Source organism: Nerophis lumbriciformis, linkage group LG26 (assembly GCF_033978685.3).
Source record: "Nerophis lumbriciformis linkage group LG26, RoL_Nlum_v2.1, whole genome shotgun sequence".
NCBI lineage: Eukaryota > Metazoa > Chordata > Actinopteri > Syngnathiformes > Syngnathidae > Nerophis > Nerophis lumbriciformis.
Window position 1 is genome coordinate 34,958,042 of NC_084573.2, and position 18,936 is coordinate 34,976,977.

At 37.7% G+C, this 18,936-nt stretch overlaps 1 protein-coding gene across 1 annotated transcript in view; it reads left to right on the plus strand.

Annotated features, from left to right (window-relative positions):
* Window positions 1–18,936, plus strand: part of tagapb (T cell activation RhoGTPase activating protein b) — a 68,208-nt gene that overhangs the window by 11,036 nt on the left and 38,236 nt on the right. The window contains exon 3 of the mRNA XM_061986990.2: window positions 5,708–5,878. Coding sequence (XP_061842974.2) covers window positions 5,708–5,878 — 171 coding nt within the window. The remainder of the gene's footprint in view (window positions 1–5,707; window positions 5,879–18,936) is intronic.

An 18,936-nucleotide genomic window follows, 5' to 3' on the forward strand; every position in this document is an offset into this window, starting at 1 on the left:
CTTTAATTTTATTTGATTTTGTGCGTGGCATAGGTTTGCCGTGCGCAGAGGACGCTTGAGCAGTGCGCAATTGCACAGGCGCGCACCTTAGAGGGAACGTTGCTACGGCGACTCTCTTAGATTCGCCCCCCATGACAGAAACATGTACGTTTATTCACAATGTACACCACCACGTACTGTAAAGGTCCATCCCACGCTGGCAAACCTGTGACATTCTACTTAAGTGGGAGTGAAGCAGCACTTTAAGTATTGTGTTATATGCAACTCATAAGGTAGCAAACTGAGGCGATATTGAAGAAAAGGGCAGGCAAGCAGCAAATGTAGCTTTGAACGTTTTATTTATTCCTTTTCTGTGGTCACCTGTGTTCCACAAAGCTCTTCATTATTCATAATTGTATTGTACACGTACGTTTACGTGCAGAAGCAGGAAATATAAGGAAAGCCAAAACAGACTCGGGTCTTTACAGTTGATTGAAGTGTTTTTGTTCAAGTCAACGCAACACAGTGAGTTGAAAACAACGCCTTATTCATGCAAATAAGATTTGAAGAGGCTTTGAAGTAAGCAATAATGGGAACTACTTTCAGGTTTTTGCGCAATAATATGACTTCGCCCCCACGCGTGTTTTGAATTGGGCCCACCTTTTGAGAGGCAGGGAAAGTACCGCAGCTGCTTTCGTTTACATTTCTCCGTCCACGCGTGGTGAGTGCCGTGGTTTCACTATTATTCCGCATCGTCTCTGAGTGACACATCACGATGGCGGCGTTATTGTTGGGCCGTAATCAATGACATCGCCGACGGCTCAAATACCGCGGATATGTGTTAAAGCCGTGTGAGATCTGCGGAAATGTCATTACAGATGAAAACAACCCTTTTGATATTGAACGTGGAAGCTGGCAATAAGCCGGTTTGATGGCTTGAAAGCTCAAGTCAATAACAACAAGTGTTGTTCGTCTTTTTATAGTAGTTGACAATATATAAGAAGAGCAGTGACGTGCGGTGAGGTTGATGGCTGGTGAGGCACTGCCTTCATCACAGTCAGATTTACAAACATATGAACCCTAAAGAGTATCTTATTCACCATTTGATTGGCAGTGTCATGACTGGGACTTTGGCTTGGTTTGTTCTCCCGTGGTGCAAATGAACTGGACTGGTCAAGGCTTGAAGGTGGGTACATGATTTATTTTAAACTATCAAAAAAAGGAATAAACAAAAAGCGCGCACAGTGGCGGAGAATAAAACTAGACTTTAAACACAAAACTTGCACATTGGCAGAAACTATGAACAATTAAACAAAAACACTAACTGTGGCTTAACAAACAAAAACTTACTTGGCATGGAACCGGCATGAAAAAAAAGAGTAGCAAGGGTCATCAGGGTGTGGAGAGTGTGCAGGAGCATAAATGTGGTGATGTCGTCAGGACGAACAACAGAAAATGAATGAACTTAAATACTATGGACATGATTAGTGAAAGCAGGTGCGTGACTCAAAACGTGAAACAGGTGCGTGACGTGACAGGTGAAAACTAATGGTTGCTATGGTGACAAGGGTGCACAATGAGTCCAAACGTGGAACAGGTGCGTGACGTGACAGGTGAAACTAATGGTTGCTATGGTGACAAAACAAAACAAAAGTGCACAAAAAGTCCAAAATTTAAACCGAACATTATTAAAACAAAACATGATCACACAGACATGACAGGCAGCAGTTAACGGGTTATGTTTAAAAGCTCATACCAGCATTCTTCCCTGCTTGGCACTCAGCATCAAGGCTTGGAATTGGGGGTTAAATCACCAAAAATGATTCCCGGGCGCGGCGCCGCTGCTGCCCACTGCTCCCCTCACCTCCCAGGGGGTGATCAAGGGGATGGGTCAAATGCAGAGGACAAATTTCATTACACCTAGTGTGTGTGTGTGTGACAATCATTGGTACTTTAACTTAACTTTAACTTTACACATACAAACTGTAGCACACAAAAAAGCACATTTAATAAAAAAAAACGTTATTATGGTCTTACCTTTACTTAGAAATTAAGTCCATGCGCCGCAATTAAAGCCCTCACTTCAACTTTCCACGTGCAAGATTGAATCTATTTAAAAAAGTGTAACCGAGGGTTTATAAACGTCGCCTATACTGTATGAAACTACAAAATAACTAACACGGAGGCTCCAGTTTACACGAGGACCACTTTATTTACCTTCTTTCAAAAACCTCCGCAACGTGACATCACTTCCGCTCTTAGCGCCTTCAAAATAAGAGCTCGAGGCATATACTGTATAACAGCGCATAACAGGAACTTAACATCACAAAGAGGAAAGCCCATGAAAATAGGTTACAAAAGCTATTTAATAAGAAGCCAAAAAGTGCAAAAACAATAATGTTCGTGTTGGAGGAGTTGTGAATTAGGTACACCTGCGGTCTGCAGGTGTACCTAATGTTGTGTCCCTGCAGTCATTCACAACTCCTCCAACACCAACATTATTGTTTTTGCACCTTTTGGCTTCTTATGAAATCATTTTTTAAAATAGATTCAATCTTGCACGTGGAAATTTTAAGTGTGGGCTTTAGTTGATATAACAATTCTACGGCGGGGGTGCAGGAGGCGGGGCTACTGGAGCCTCAGCCAGTGCGTCTTTTGCAGCCGTTTTATGATCGCTCAGCACAAGAAATACTTTACACACATACAGTTGTTGACTAAATACACTGTACATTATACACCTCAGCTAACTAAACTATGGAAATGTATAATATATTTCATATAGCAATACAGTCTCACTGCACAGCAGGCCAGCAGTTAGCCGAGTCCGGAATCCATGTTGAGGCACTGAGTGACGTGCCTCAACTGGCTGCTGTTCACCGCACCGTCGCTTCTCAGTATTTGAACGGCAAATGTGAAAATTCAGCGATTTTAAATAAAAATAATCTAAAACGGGTGAAGTTAAATGGAAAATAACTTTATAGTATAATCACTGCATACATATAACAATTTAATTAATTTCTTTTCTTTTTACATTTTTTTTCTTTCCATGATGGCAGGTGAGGCGGGGCCTCACCTGCCTCTAGTGACTGCACGTCACTGCTTAATTTACAAAATTAATACTACTCTTTTGAAAGCAATTGGTTGTACTACAATATTACTTTATATTAGGGATGTCCGATGATATCGGAAATTATCGGTATCGGTTTTTTATTATTGGTATCGTTGTTTAAAAAAAAAATATATATATATATATATTTTTTTTAATTAAATCAACATAAAAAACACAAGATATACTTACAATTAGTGCACCAACCCCAAAAAACCTCCCTCCCCCATTTACACTCATTCACACAAAAGGGTTGTTTCTTTCTGTTATTAATATTGTGGTTCCTACATTATATATCAATATATATCAATACAGTCTGCAAGGGATACAGTCCGTAAGCACACATGATTGTGCGTGCTGCTGGTCCACTAATAGTACTAACCTTTAACAGTTCATTTTACTCATTTTCATTAATTACTAGTTTCTATGTAACTGTTTTTTATATTGTTTTACTTTCTTTTTTATTCAAGAAAATGTTTCCAATTTATTTATCTTATTTTATGATTTTTTTTTAAAAAGGACCTTATCTTCACCATACCTGGTTGTCCAAATTAGGCATAATAATGTGTTAATTCCACGACTGCATAAATCGGTTGATATCGGTATCAGTTGATATTGGTATCGATAATTAAAGAGTTGGACAATATCGGAATATCGGATATCGGCAAAAAGCCATTATCGGACATCCCTACTTTCTATTAATGAGATGTAATAATGAGTTACACTACTTTTGTCACAACAAAAGCAGAAGTCTAAAGTTTGACATTCAATACAACTTTTAACATGACAACTTGTTTGACGCCAACAACCAGTGTTCAGAACGATGTCATGACATGATAACGGCGTTATCAACACTGATACTTTTACTAGTAACGAGTAGAGATGTCCGATAATATCGGACTGCCAATCTAACATAATAGTGAGAGTCCAGTCCATAGTGGATCTAACATAATAGTGAGAGTCCAGTCCATAGTGGATCTAACATAATAGTGAGAGTCCAGTCCATAGTGGATCTAACATAATAGTGTGAGAGTCCAGTCCATAGTGGATCTAACATAATAGTGAGAGTCCAGTCCATAGTGGATCTAACATAATAGTGAGAGTCCAGTCCATAGTGGATCTAACATAATAGTGAGAGTCCAGTCCATAGTGGATCTAACATAATAGTGAGAGTCCAGTCCATAGTGGATCTAACATAATAGTGTGAGTCCAGTCCATAGTGGATCTAACATAATAGTGTGAGTCCAGTCCATAGTGGATCTAACATAATAGTGTGAGAGTCCAGTCCATAGTGGACCTAACATGGTAGTGTGAGAGTCCAGTCCATAGTGGATCTAACATAATAGTGTGAGTCCAGTCCATAGTGGATCTAACATCATAGTGAGAGTCCAGTCCATAGTGGATCTAACATAATAGTGTGAGAGTCCAGTCCATAGTGGATCTAACATAATAGTGTGAGTCCAGTCCATAGTGGATCTAACATAATAGTGTGAGAGTCCAGTCCATAGTGGACCTAACATGGTAGTGTGAGAGTCCAGTCCATAGTGGATCTAACATAATTGTGTGAGTCCAGTCCATAGTGGATCTAACATAATAGTGTGAGAGTCCAGTCCATAGTGGATCTAACATAATAGTGTGAGTCCAGTCCATAGTGGATCTAACATAATAGTGAGAGTCCAGTCCATAGTGGATCGAACATAATAGTGTGAGAGTCCAGTCCATAGTGGATCTAACATAAGAGTGTGAGTCCAGTCCATAGTGGATCTAACATAATAGTGTGAGAGTCCAGTCCATAGTGGATCTAACATAATAGTGTGAGAGTCCAGTCCATAGTGGACCTAACATGGTAGTGTGAGAGTCCAGTCCATAGTGGATCTAACATAATAGTGTTAGATCCACTATGGACTGGACTCTCACTATTATGTTAGATTGGTAGTCCGATATTATCGGACATCTCTACTCGTTACTAGTAAAAGTATCAGTGTTGATAACGCCGTTATCATGTCATGACATCGTTCTGAACACTGGTTGTTGGCGTCAAACAAGTTGTCATGTTAAAAGTTGTATTGAATGTCAAACTTTAGACTTCTGCTTTTGTTGTGACAAAAGTAGTGTAACTCAGGTATAAATAGACTACCGCATTTTTCGGACTATAAGTCGCAGTTTTTTTCATAGTTTGGCCGGGCTCCAGTGCGACTTGTATGTTTTTTTCCTTCTTTATTATGCATTTTCGGCAGGTGCGTCTTATACTCCGGTGCGACTTATACTCCGAAAAATAAGGTAATATAGCGATAAAAAAATCTAACATATAAACGAATATGTACATAATATGTGTACATAATAATATATATACAGATATATTATATTATGTCTATAGCATATATACAATAAATAATAATAAATAAATAATAAATGTAAACTTTTGACCACGACTGTATATAATGCACGCACCAGTGGTATTGTGGAGGCTCCAAGAAAAACAGCTGTGTATCTTGACGCAACATGTAAACACCAACAGTCAGAGGTGCTTTCCCAGCAACCATTGCACCTGCACCATGAAAAGCACCTGTTTGCACCCCGCATTATTGCACCGGTTAACAAGTGTGTGTGTTGTCCCTGCAGGGAGGAGAGCTCCTGCCGGGTGTCCGTGGATCAGAGCCCTTTTGTCCACGGCCTCACCGGGGAGAACGGAGAGCTGCTGCTGGACGGGTGTGTGCAGGTGACCCAGGGCACAAAAAGCAGGGAGAGACATCTCTTTCTCTTCAGTGACCTTGTCGTGGTTGCTAAACTCAGGTAAAAAAAAAAGACCAAATATTCATCCATCTGTTCATTGTGCATGTATGGAGGTTAATGTGTGTCTTTTTTAAAGGCCCACTACTACCGACCACGCAGTCTGATAGTTCATATATCAATGATGAAATCTTAACATTGCAACACATGCCGATACGGCCGGGTTAGCTTACTAAAGTGCAATTTTAAATTTCGCGCGAAATATCCTGCTGAAAACGTCTCGGTATGATGACGCCGGCGCGTGACGTCACGGATTGTAGAGGACATTTTGGGACAGCATGGTGGCCAGCTATTAAGTCGTCTGTTTTCATCGCAAAATTCCACAGTATTCTGGACATCTGTGTTGGTGAATCTTTTGCAATTTGTTCAATGAACAATGGAGACAGCAAAGAAGAAAACTGTAGGTGGGAAGCGGTGTATTGCGGCAGGTGTTGTGCCGGATAACGCACCCCCCCCCCCCGCTGTAGAATGCACCCCCTGACTGTTGTGCCGGATAACTCAGCCGGTGTTTCATTGTTTACATTCCCGGAAGATGACAGTCAAGCTTTACCATTGGCCTGTGGAGAACTGGGACAACAGAGACTCTTACCAGGAGGACTTTGAGTTGGATACGTAGACGCGGTACCGTGAGTACGCATGCAGCTGCGGCATCCAAACATTTGATCGCTTGCCCGTACGTGCGTGCTGCTATGTGCATGTCACGTATGTAACTTTGGGGAAATATATGTGCTGTATGAACTTTGGGGAGGTGAACGGTACTTTGGGCTGTGGGATTGAGTGTGTTGTGCAGGTGTTTGAGTTGTATTGGCGGGTTATATGGACGGGAGGTGTTTGTTATGCGGGATTAATTTGTGGCATATTAAATATAAGCCTGGTTGTGTTGTGGCTAATAGAGTATATATATGTCTTGTGTTTATTTATTGTTTTAGTCATTCCCAGCTGAATATCAGGTCCCACCCGCCTCTCACAGCATCTTCCCTATCTGAATCACTCCCACTGCCCTCTAGTCCTTCACTCTCACTTTCCTCATCTCACAAATCTTTCATCCTCGCTCAAATTAATGGGGAAATCGTCGCTTTCTCGGTCCGAATCGTTCTCTCTGCTGGTGGCCATGATTGTAAACAATGTGCAGATGTGAGGAGCTCCACAACCTGTGACGTCACGCTACTCGTCTGCTACTTCCGGTACAGGCAAGGCTTTTTTTATCAGCGACCAAAAGTTGCGAACTTTATCGTCGATGTTCTCTACTAAATCCTTTCAGCAAAAATATGGCAATATCGCGAAATGATCAAGTATGACACATAGAATGGACCTGCTATCCACGTTTGAATAAGAAAATGGCATTTCAGTAGGCCTTTAAGAAAGGTTTTTTTGACACTGAATTTACAGAATGTACCTGAATTTTTGACTTTAAACTTGACACCTAATTGGATGGTTCAAAGACAATTGCTTCAGTCTTATATTTACTGGAAGTGGGTCTTGAGTTTTCTGTACGGAATTTTTACACGCTGAATTTTTATGCACTAAATTTTTACACACTAAATCTTTATACAATTAATTATTTTACACTGATTTTTTTTTTACACTGAGTTTTTACATACTGAATTTATACACACTGAATTTTTATACACTGAATTTTTTACACTGAAATTTTAGACACTAAATTATTTCACATTGAATTTTTCTACCCTCAATTCCTACACATTAATTTGTTTTGCACTGAATTTTTACACACTGAATGTTTTACACTGAATTTTTTTGTACTTATTTTTTGTACACTGAATTTTTCTTCACTGAATTTTTTTGGACTAAATTTTTATTTATTTATTTTACACTGTATTTTTATGCAGTGAATTTTTTACACTAAATTTTTATACACTGAATTTTTTACACATTTAATTTTTCTGCACTGAATTTTTATACATTGAATTTTTACACTGAATTTTTTTGGACTGAATTTTTATACATTTATTTATTGTACACTGTATTTTTATACAGTGAATTTTTTACACTGAATTTTTCTGCACTGAATCTTTATACACTGAAAGTTTTTACACTGAGTTTTTACATACTGAATTTATACACACTGAATTTTTATACACTGAATTTTTTACACTGAAATTTTAGACACTAAATTATTTCACATTTAATTTTTCTACCCTGAATTACTACACATTAATTTTTTTTGCACTGGATTTTTACACACTGAATGTTTTACATTGAGTTTTCACATACTGAATTTATACACTGAATTTTTATACACTGAATTTTTTGTACACTGAATTGTTCTTCATTGAATTTCTTTGGACTGAATTTTTATACATTTATTTATTTTACACTGTATTTGTATACAGTGAATTTTTTACACTGAATTTTTCTGCACTGAATTTTTATACACTGATTTTTTTACACATTGAATTTTTCTGCACTGAATTTTTATACACTGAATTATTTTACACTGAGTTATTACATACTGAATTTATACACATTGAATTTTTATACACTAAATTTTTTACACTGAAATTTTAGACACTACATTATTTCACATTGAATTTTTCTACCCTGAATTACCACACACTGAATTTTTACAAACCGAATGTTTTACACTTATATTTTGTACACTGAATTTTCTTTCACTGAATTTTTTTGGACAGAATTTTTATACATTTATTTATTTGACACTGTATTTTTATACAGTGAATTTTTACACACTGAATTTTTTTGCACTGAATTTTTATACACTGAATTTTTTACACATTGACTTTTTCTGCACTGAATTTTTATACATAGAATTTTTTTTTAGATTACATTTTAGACAGTGATTTTTTTCACCTTGAATTTTTCTAGACTGAATTTTTATACACTGAATTTTTTACACATTGAATTTTTCTGCACTGAATTTTTATACACTGAATTTTTTTACACTGAGTTTTTACATACTGAATTTATACACTGATTTTTTTTCCACTGAATTTTTATACATTTATTTATTTTACACTGTATTTTTATACAGTGAATTTTTTACACTGAATTTTTCTGCACTGAATTTTTATACACTGAATTTTTTTACACATTGAATTTTTCTGCAATGAAATTTTCTGCACTGACTTTTTTTACACTGAGTTTTTACATACTGAATTTTTATACACACTGAATTTTTATACACTGAATTTTTTACACTGAAAGTTTAGACACTAAATTATTTCACATTGAATTTTCTACCCTGAATTACTACACATTAAATTTTTCTGCACTGAATTTTTATACACTGAATTTTTATACACTGAGTTTTTACATACTGAATGTATACACTGAATTTTTATACACTGACTTTTTTGTACACTGAATTGTTCTTCACTGAATTTCTTTGGACATAATTGTTATACATTTATTTATTTTACACTATTTTTATACAGTGAATGTTTTACACTGAATTTTTCTGCACTGAATTTTTATACACTGAATATTTTACACATTGAATTTTTCTGAACTGAATTTTTATACACTGAATTTTTTTACACTGAGTTTTTACATACTGAATTTATACACTGAATTTTTCTTCACTGAATTTTTTTGGACTGAATTTTTATACATTTATTTATTTTACACTGTATTTTTATACAGTGAATTTTTTACACTGAATTTTCTGCACTGAATTTTTATGCACTGAATTTTTTTTACACTGAGTTTTTACATACTGAATTTATACACATTGAATTTTTATACACTTAATTTTTTACACTGAAATTTTAGACACTAAATTATTTCACATTGAATTTTTCTACCCTGAATTACTACACACTGAATTTTTACACACCGAATGTTTTACACTGAATTTTTTTGCACTTATTTTTTGTACCCTGAATTTTCTTTCACTGAATTTTTTTGGACGGAATTTTTATACATTTATTTATTTGACACTGTATTTTTATACAGTGAATTTTTACACACTGAATTTTTCTGCACTGAATTTTTATACACTGAATTTTTTACCTATTGACTTTTTCTGCACTGAATTTTTATACACAGCATTTTTTTCAGATGACATTTTAGACAGTATTTTTTTTCACCTTGAATTTTTCTAGACTACTGAGTTTTTACATACTGAATTTATATACTGAATTTCTTTTCACTGAATTTTTATACATTTATTTATTTTACACTGTATTTTTATACAGTGAATTTTTTACACTGAATTTTTCTGCACTGAATTTTTATACACTGAATTTTTTACACATTGAATTTTTCTGCAATTAATTTTTCTGCACTGACTTTTTTTACACTGAGTTTTTACATACTGAATTTTTATACACACTGAATTTGTATACACTGAATTTTTTACACTGAAATTTTAGACACTAAATTATTTCACATTGAATTTTTCTACCCTGAATTACTACACACTGAATTTTTACACACCGAATGTTTTACACTGAATTTTTTTGCACTTGTTTTTTGTACACTGAATTTTCTTTCACAGAATTTTTTTGGACGGAATTTTTATACATTTATTTATTTGACACTGTATTTTTATACAGTGAATTTTTACACACTGAATTTTTATACACTGAATTTTTTACACATTGACTTTTTCTGCACTGAATTTTTATACACAGAATTTTTTTTAATGACACTTTAGACAGTGATTTTTTTTTCACCTTGAATTTTTCTAGACTGAATTTTTACACTGAATTTTCTGCTCTGAATTTTTGTACGCTGAATTTTTATACACTGAATTTTTACACACTGAAATTCAATCAATCAAACAAAGTTTATTTGTATAGCCTTTAATTGAAGGCACTTGTGATTATTTATTTTTATACACTGAAATTTTACAAGCTGAATGTTTTTACACCGAATTTTTACACACTAAATTTCAATGAATCAATCAAAGTTTATTCATATAGCCTTTAATCGAAGGCACTTGTGATTATTTATTTTATACAATGAATTTTTACAAGCTGAATTTTTACAAACACATTTTTTTACACACACATTTTGCTCATGACTTTTTATTCAATGAAAATGACAGTAAAAAACAAAAACAAAGTAAAAACATTCCAAAAAAAATTTCAGTTACATAATTTCAGTGTCCAAAAAAATCTTTTGTAATAAACAGCAGAACTTTGTAGTATCACAACAGAAGTGAAGAGGAAGTCAAGGCAGAGGGTTTTTTTCAGACTTTAAATGTGGACTGTTAGGGAATCTCCACACATTCCAGCAGTCTCTGTTTACTCACATGATTGTTTTTAACTGAACAGAAACCCCCCCGAGAGTAGTCACATGACTACATGTAAGCATTGAGGGAACACTGTACTTCAGTTATTGTTATTAATCTGGCCCCAAGGGTGAAAACCAAATTGTACAAAAACCGAAAAAATGTTCCCCATAAAATATAATGTGACTCCAAATACATATAGTACCTCAACTTACCACTCTGTGACGGAGCTTGTAACTCTAATCACAGTTTCCAAAAACAATTTGAAATGTGGACTCGTCGGACCACAGAACACTTTTCCACTTTTGCATCAATCCATCTTAGATGAGCTCGGGCCCAGAGAAGCCGCCGGCGTTTCTGGGTGTTGTTGATAAATGGCTTTGGCTTTGCATAGTAGAGTTTTAACGTGCACTTACAGATGTCGCGACCAACTGTAGTTACTGACAGTGGGTTTCTGAAGTGTTCCCGAGCCCATGTGGTGATATCCTTTACACACTGATGTCGTTTTTTTTTAATGCAGTACCACCTGAAGGATCAAAAGTCACGGGCATTAAACGTGCAGTGATTTCTCCAGATTCTCTGAACCTTTTGATGATATTACAGACCGTAAATTCCTTGCAATAGCTCATTAAGAAATGTTGTTCTTAAACTGTTGGACAATTTGCTCACGCATTTGTTGACAAAACGGTGACCCTCGCCGCATAATATTTGCAAAATATAACAAAAGTTTTCCAGTTCAAACATTACATATCTTGTCTTTGCAGTCTATTCAATTGAAAAGGATTAGCAAATCATTGTATTCTGTTTTTATTTACCATTTACACAACGTGACAACTTCACCGCTTTTGGCTTTTGTACATATGTCACGACTTGGACTATGGCGTGGTTTGTTCTCCCGAGGTGCAAAAGATTTGGACCATACGTGGCGTGAAGGGGAATACATGATTTATTTAAACACTATAACTGCAAAAAAAAAGATCAAACAAAAGGCGCGCACAGGGGCGGAGGTACAAAACTAGACTATAAACACAGAACTTGCACCTTGGCAGAAACTATGAACAATTAAACAAAACTTGCAAACTATGGCTTGAATAAAGAAAACTTACTTGGATGAAAAAACGGCATGAAAAAGCACAGCAAGGGTCATAAGTGTGTGGAGAGTATAAATGCGGGGATGTCACCAGAAAGACAAACTGAAAAACAATGAACTTAAATACTAAAATGCCTCCTGCAGTACATGCATTTTTTTTTCTGCTAAAATTTAAATGACAAATATATATTTAGTAAGAAAGCTTTATTGGTGCATATTATTAGCAGGCGTTCACAGGCCATATAAAATGACGTGGTGGGCCATATCCAGTTTGACACATGTGATTAAATAGCATTGAATCAATAAAAAATGGGTCGCAAGAATTTGCAAAAAATATAATTAAATCCTGAATTACACAACAGTCCTTTTTAGTAATTTCTTGTTACCATAAAATAATAAAATTGTATTTTATTTTTTAAATAAAATGCCATGAATTGCAGACTTTTTCTGGCATTACACAATAGCATTAAATGTGTTTATTGGGAAATGTGTTTAAATCACAAGGATTGTTCTTAGAGATGTCCGATATTCCGATATTGTCCAACTCTTAATTACCGATTCCGATATCAACCGATACCGATATATACAGTCGTGGAATTAACACATTATTGTGCCTAATTTTGTTGTGATGCATTAAACAATGTAACAAGGTTTTCCAAAATAAATCAACTCAAGTTATGGAAAAAAATGCCAACATGGCACTGCCATATTTATTATTGAAGTCACAAAGTGCATTATTTTTTTTAACATGCCTCAAAACAGCAGCTTGAGAGCAGAGAGATTGAGGTGGGCGGGGTTGCGTTTGGGGGGGTGTATATTGTAGCGTCCCGGAAGAGTTAGTGCTGCAAGGGCTTCTGGGTATTTGTTCTGTTGTGTTTATGTTGTGTTACGGTGCGGATGTTCTCCCGAAATGTGTTTGTCATTCTTGTTCGGTGTGGGTTCACAGTGTGGCGCATATTTGTAACAGTGTTAAAGTTGTTTATACGGCCACCCTCAGTGTGACCTGTATGGCTGTTGACCAAGTATGCCTTGCATATATACAGTCGTGGAATTAACACATTATTATGCCTAATTTTGTTGTGATGCCCCGCTGGATGCATTAAACAATGTGACAAGGTTTTCCAAAATAAATCAACTCAAGTTATGGAAAAAAGTGCCAACTTTATTATTGAAGTCACAAAGTGCATTCTTTTTTTTAACATGCCTCAAAACAGCAGCTTAGAATTTGGGACATGCTCTCTCTGAGAGTGCATGTCCCAGAGATATTGAGGTGGGCGGGGTTGAGTTTGAGGGGGGGGGGGTATATTGTAGCGTCCCGGAAGAGTTAGTGCTGCAAGGGCTTCTGGGTATTTGTTCTGTTGTGTTTATGTTGTGTTACGGTGCGGATGTTCTCCCGAAATGTGTTTGTCATTCTTGTTCGGTGTGGGTTCACAGTGTGGCGCATATTTGTAACAGTGTTAAAGTTGTTCATACGGCCACCCTCAGTGTGACCTGTATGGCTGTTGACCAAGTATGCTTTGCATATATACAGTCGTGGAATTAACACATTATTATGCCTAATTTTGTTGTGATGCCCCGCTGGATGCATTAAACAATGTAACAAGGTTTTCCAAAATAAATCAACTCAAGTTATGGAAAAAAGTGCCAACTTTATTATTGAAGTCACAAAGTGCACTATTTTTTTTAACATGCCTCAAAACAGCAGCTTAGAATTTGGGACATGCTCTCCCTGAGAGAGCATGTCCCAGAGATATTGAGGTGGGCGGGGTTGAGTTTGAAGGGGGCGTATATAGTAGCGTCCCGGAAGAGTTAGTGCTGCAAGGGCTTCTGGGTATTTGTTCTGTTGTGTTTATGTTGTGTTACGGTGCGGATGTTCTCCCGAAATGTGGATGTCATTCTTGTTCGGTGTGGGTTCACAGTGTGGCGCATATTTGTAACAGTGTTAAAGTTGTTAATACGGCCACCCTCAGTGTGACCTGTATGGCTGTTGACCAAGTATGCCTTGCATATATATACAGTCGTGGAATTAACACATTATTATGCCTAATTTTGTTGTGATGCCCCGCTGGATGCATTAAACAATGTAACAAGGTTTTCCAAAATAAATCAACTCAAGTTATGGAAAAAAGTGCCAACTTTATTATTGAAGTCACAAAGTGCATTATTTTTTTTAACATGCCTCAAAACAGCAGCTTGGAATTTGGGACATGCTCTCCCTGAGAGAGCATGTCCTAGAGATATTGAGGTGGGCGGGGTTGAGTTTGAAGGGGGCGTATATTGTAGCGTCCCGGAAGAGTTAGTGCTGCAAGGGCTTCTGGGTATTTGTTCTGTTGTGTTTATGTTGTGTTACGGTGCGGATGTTCTCCCGAAATGTGTTTGTCATTCTTGTTCGGTGTGGGTTCACAGTGTGGCGCATATTTGTAACAGTGTTAAAGTTGTTTATACGGCCACCCTCAGTGTGACCTGTATGGCTGTTGACCAAGTATGCATTGCATATATACAGTGGTGGAATTAACACATTATTATGCCTAATTTTGTTGTGATGCCCCGCTGGATGCATTAAACAATGTAACAAGGTTTTCCAAAATAAATCAACTCAAGTTATGGAAAAAAGTGCCAACATGGCACTGCCATATTTATTATTGAAGTCACAAAGTGCATTATTTTTGTTAACATGCCTCAAAACAGCAGCTTGAGAGCAGAGAGATTGAGGTGGGCGGGGTTGAGTTTGGGGTGGGGGGTGGGGGGGTATATTGTAGTGTCCCGGAAGAGTTAGTGCTGCAAGGGTTTCTGGGTATTTGTTCTGTTGCGTTTATGTTGTGTTACGGTGCGGATGTTCTCCCGAAATGTGTTGGTCATTCTTGTTCGGTGTGGGTTCACAGTGTGGCGCATATTTGTAACAGTGTTAAAGTTGTTTATACGGCCACCCTCAGTGTGACCTGTATGGCTGTTGACCAAGTATGCCTTGCATATATACAGTCGTGGAATTAACACATTATTATGCCTAATTTTGTTGTGATGCCCCGCTGGATGCATTAAACAATGTAACAAGGTTTTCCAAAATAAATCAACTCAAGTTATGGAAAAAAGTGCCAACTTTATTATTGAAGTCACAAAGTGCATTATTTTTTTTAACATGCCTCAAAACAGCAGCTTAGAATTTGGGACATGCTTTCCCTGAGAGAGCATGTCCTAGAGATATTGAGGTGGGCGGGGTTGAGTTTGAGGGGGGGGGGAGGGGTATATTGTAGCGTCCCGGAAGAGTTAGTGTTGCAAGGGCTTCTGGGTATTTGTTCTGTTGTGTTTATGTTGTGTTACGGTGCGGATGTTCTCCCGAAATGTGTTTGTCATTCTTGTTCGGTGTTGGTTCACAGTGTGGCGCATATTTGTAACAGTGTTAAAGTTGTTTATACGGCCATCCTCAGTGTGACCTGTATGGCTGTTGACCAAGTATGCCTTGCATATATATACAGTCGTGGAATTAACACATTATTATGCCTAATTTTGTTGTGATGCCCCGCTGGATGCATTAAACAATGTAACAAGGTTTTCCAAAATAAATCAACTCAAGTTATGGAAAAAAGTGCCAACTTTATTATTGAAGTCACAAAGTGCATTATTTTTTTTAACATGCCTCAAAACAGCAGCTTGGAATTTGGGACATGCTTTCCCTGAGAGAGCATGTCCCAGAGATATTGAGATGGGCGGGGTTGAGTTTAAGGGGGGGGGTATATTGTAGCGACCCGGAAGAGTTAGTGCTGCAAGGGCTTCTGGGTATTTGTTCTGTTGTGTTACGGTGCGGATGTTCTCCCGAAATGTGTTTGTCATTCTTGTTCGGTGTGGGTTCACAGTGTGGCGCATATTTGTAACAGTGTTAAAGTTGTTTATACGGCCACCCTCAGTGTGACCTGTATGGCTGTTGACCAAGTATGCTTTGCATATATACAGTCGTGGAATTAACACATTATTATGCCTGATTTTGTTGTGATGCCCCGGTGGATGCATTAAACGTGCGCGACCCGAGGGTCCCTGGTTCAATCCCAACCTAGTACCAACCTCGTCATGTCCGTTGTGTCCTGAGCAAGACACTTCACCCTTGCTCCTGATGGGTGCTGGTTAGCGCCTTGCATGGCAGCTCCCTCCATCAGTGTGTGAATATGTGTGTGAATGGGTAAATGTGGAAGTACCCGTAGTGTCAAAGCGCTTTGAGTACCTTGAAGGTAGAAAAGCGCTATACAAGTACAACCCATTTATCATTTATTTATTTATTATATAACAAGGTTTTCCAAAATAAATCAACTCAAGTTAGGGAAAAAGGTGCCAACATGGCACTGCCATATTTATTATTGAAGTCACAAAGTGCATTATTTTTGTTAACATGCCTCAAAACAGCAGCTTGGAATTTGGGACATGCTTTCCCTGAGAGAGCATGTCCCAGAGATATTGAGGTGGGCGGGATTGAGTTTGAGGTGGGGGTATATTGTAGCATCCCGGAAGAGTTAGTGCTGCAAGGGCTTCTGGGTATTTGTTCTGTTGCGTTTATGTTGTGTTACGGTGCGGATGTTCTCCCGAAATGTGGATGTCATTCTTGTTCGGTGTGGGTTCACAGTGTGGCGCATATTTGTAACAGTGTTAAAGTTGTTTATACGGCCACCCTCAGTGTGACCTGTATGGCTGTTGACCAAGTATGCCTTGCATATATACAGTCATGGAATTAACACATTATTATGCCTAATTTTGTTGTGATGCCCCGCTGGATGCATTAAACAATGTAACAAGGTTTTCCAAAATAAATCAACTCAAGTTAGGGAAAAAAGTGCCAACTTTATTATTGAAGTCACAAAGTGCATTATTTTTTTTAACATGCCTCAAAACAGCAGCTTGGAATTTGGGACATGCTTTCCCTGAGAGAGCATGTCCCAGAGATATTGAGATGGGCGGGGTTGAGTTTAAGGGGGGGGGGGGTATATTGTAGCGACCCGGAAGAGTTAGTGCTGCAAGGGCTTCTGGGTATTTGTTCTGTTGTGTTTATGTTGTGTTACGGTGCGGATGTTCTCCCGAAATGTGTTTGTCATTCTTGTTCGGTGTGGGTTCACAGTGTGGCGCATATTTGTAACAGTGTTAAAGTTGTTAATACGGCCACCCTCAGTGTGACCTGTATGGCTGTTGACCAAGTATGCCTTGCATATATACAGTCGTGGAATTAACACATTATTATGCCTAATTTTGTTGTGATGCCCCGCTGGATGCATTAAACAATGTAACAAGGTTTTCCAAAATAAATCAACTCAAGTTATGGAAAAAAGTGCCAACTTTATTATTGAAGTCACAAAGTGCATTATTTTTTTTAACATGCCTCAAAACAGCAGCTTAGAATTTGGGACATGCTCTCCCTGAGAGAGCATGTCCTATAGAGATATTGAGGTGGGCGGGGTTGAGTTTGAAGGGGGCGTATATTGTAGCGTCCCGGAAGAGTTAGTGCTGCAAGGGCTTCTGGGTATTTGTTCTGTTGTGTTTATGTTGTGTTACGGTGCGGATGTTCTCCCGAAATGTGTTTGTCATTCTTGTTCGGTGTGGGTTCACAGTGTGGCGCTTATTTGTAACAGTGTTAAAGTTGTTAATACGGCCACCCTCAGTGTGACCTGTATGGCTGTTGACCAAGTATGCCTTGCATATATACAGTCGTGGAATTAACACATTATTATGCCTAATTTTGTTGTGATGCCCCGCTGGATGCATTAAACAATGTAACAAGGTTTTCCAAAATAAATCAACTCAAGTTATGGAAAAAAAAATGCCAACATGGCACTGCCATATTTATTATTGAAGTCACAAAGTGCATTATTTTTGTTAACATGCCTCAAAACAGCAGCTTGAGAGCAGAGAGATTGAGGTGGGCGGGGTTGAGTTTGGGGTGGGGAGTGGGGGGGTATATTGTAGTGTCCCGGAAGAGTTAGTGCTGCAAGGGTTTCTGGGTATTTGTTCTGTTGCGTTTATGTTGTGTTACGGTGTGGATGTTCTCCCGAAATGTGTTTGTCATTCTTGTTCGGTGTGGGTTCACAGTGTGGCGCATATTTGTAACAGTGTTAAAGTTGTTTATACGGCCACCCTCAGTGTGACCTGTATGGCTGTTGACCAAGTATGCCTTGCATATATACAGTCGTGGAATTAACACATTATTATGCCTAATTTTGTTGTGATGCCCCGCTGGATGCATTAAACAATGTAACAAGGTTTTCCAAAATAAATCAACTCAAGTTATGGAAAAAAAAATGCCAACATGGCACTGCCATATTTATTATTGAAGTCACAAAGTGCATTATTTTTTTTAACATGCCTCAAAACAGCAGCTTAGAATTTGGGACATGCTTTCCCTGAGAGAGCATGTCCCAGAGATATTGAGATGGGCGGGGTTGAGTTTGAGGGGGGGTATATTGTAGCGTCCCGGAAGAGTTAGTGCTGCAAGGGCTTCTGGGTATTTGTTCTGTTGTGTTTATGTTGTGTTACGGTGCGGATGTTCTCCCGAAATGTGTTTGTCATTCTTGTTCAGTGTGGGTTCACTGTGTGGCGCATATTTGTAACAGTGTTAAAGTTGTTTATACGGCCACCCTCAGTGTGACCTGTATGGCTGTTGACCAAGTATGTTGCATATATACAGTCGTGGAATTAACACATTATTATGCCTAATTTTGTTGTGATGCCCCGCTGGATGCATTAAACAATGTAACAAGGTTTTCCAAAATAAATCAACTC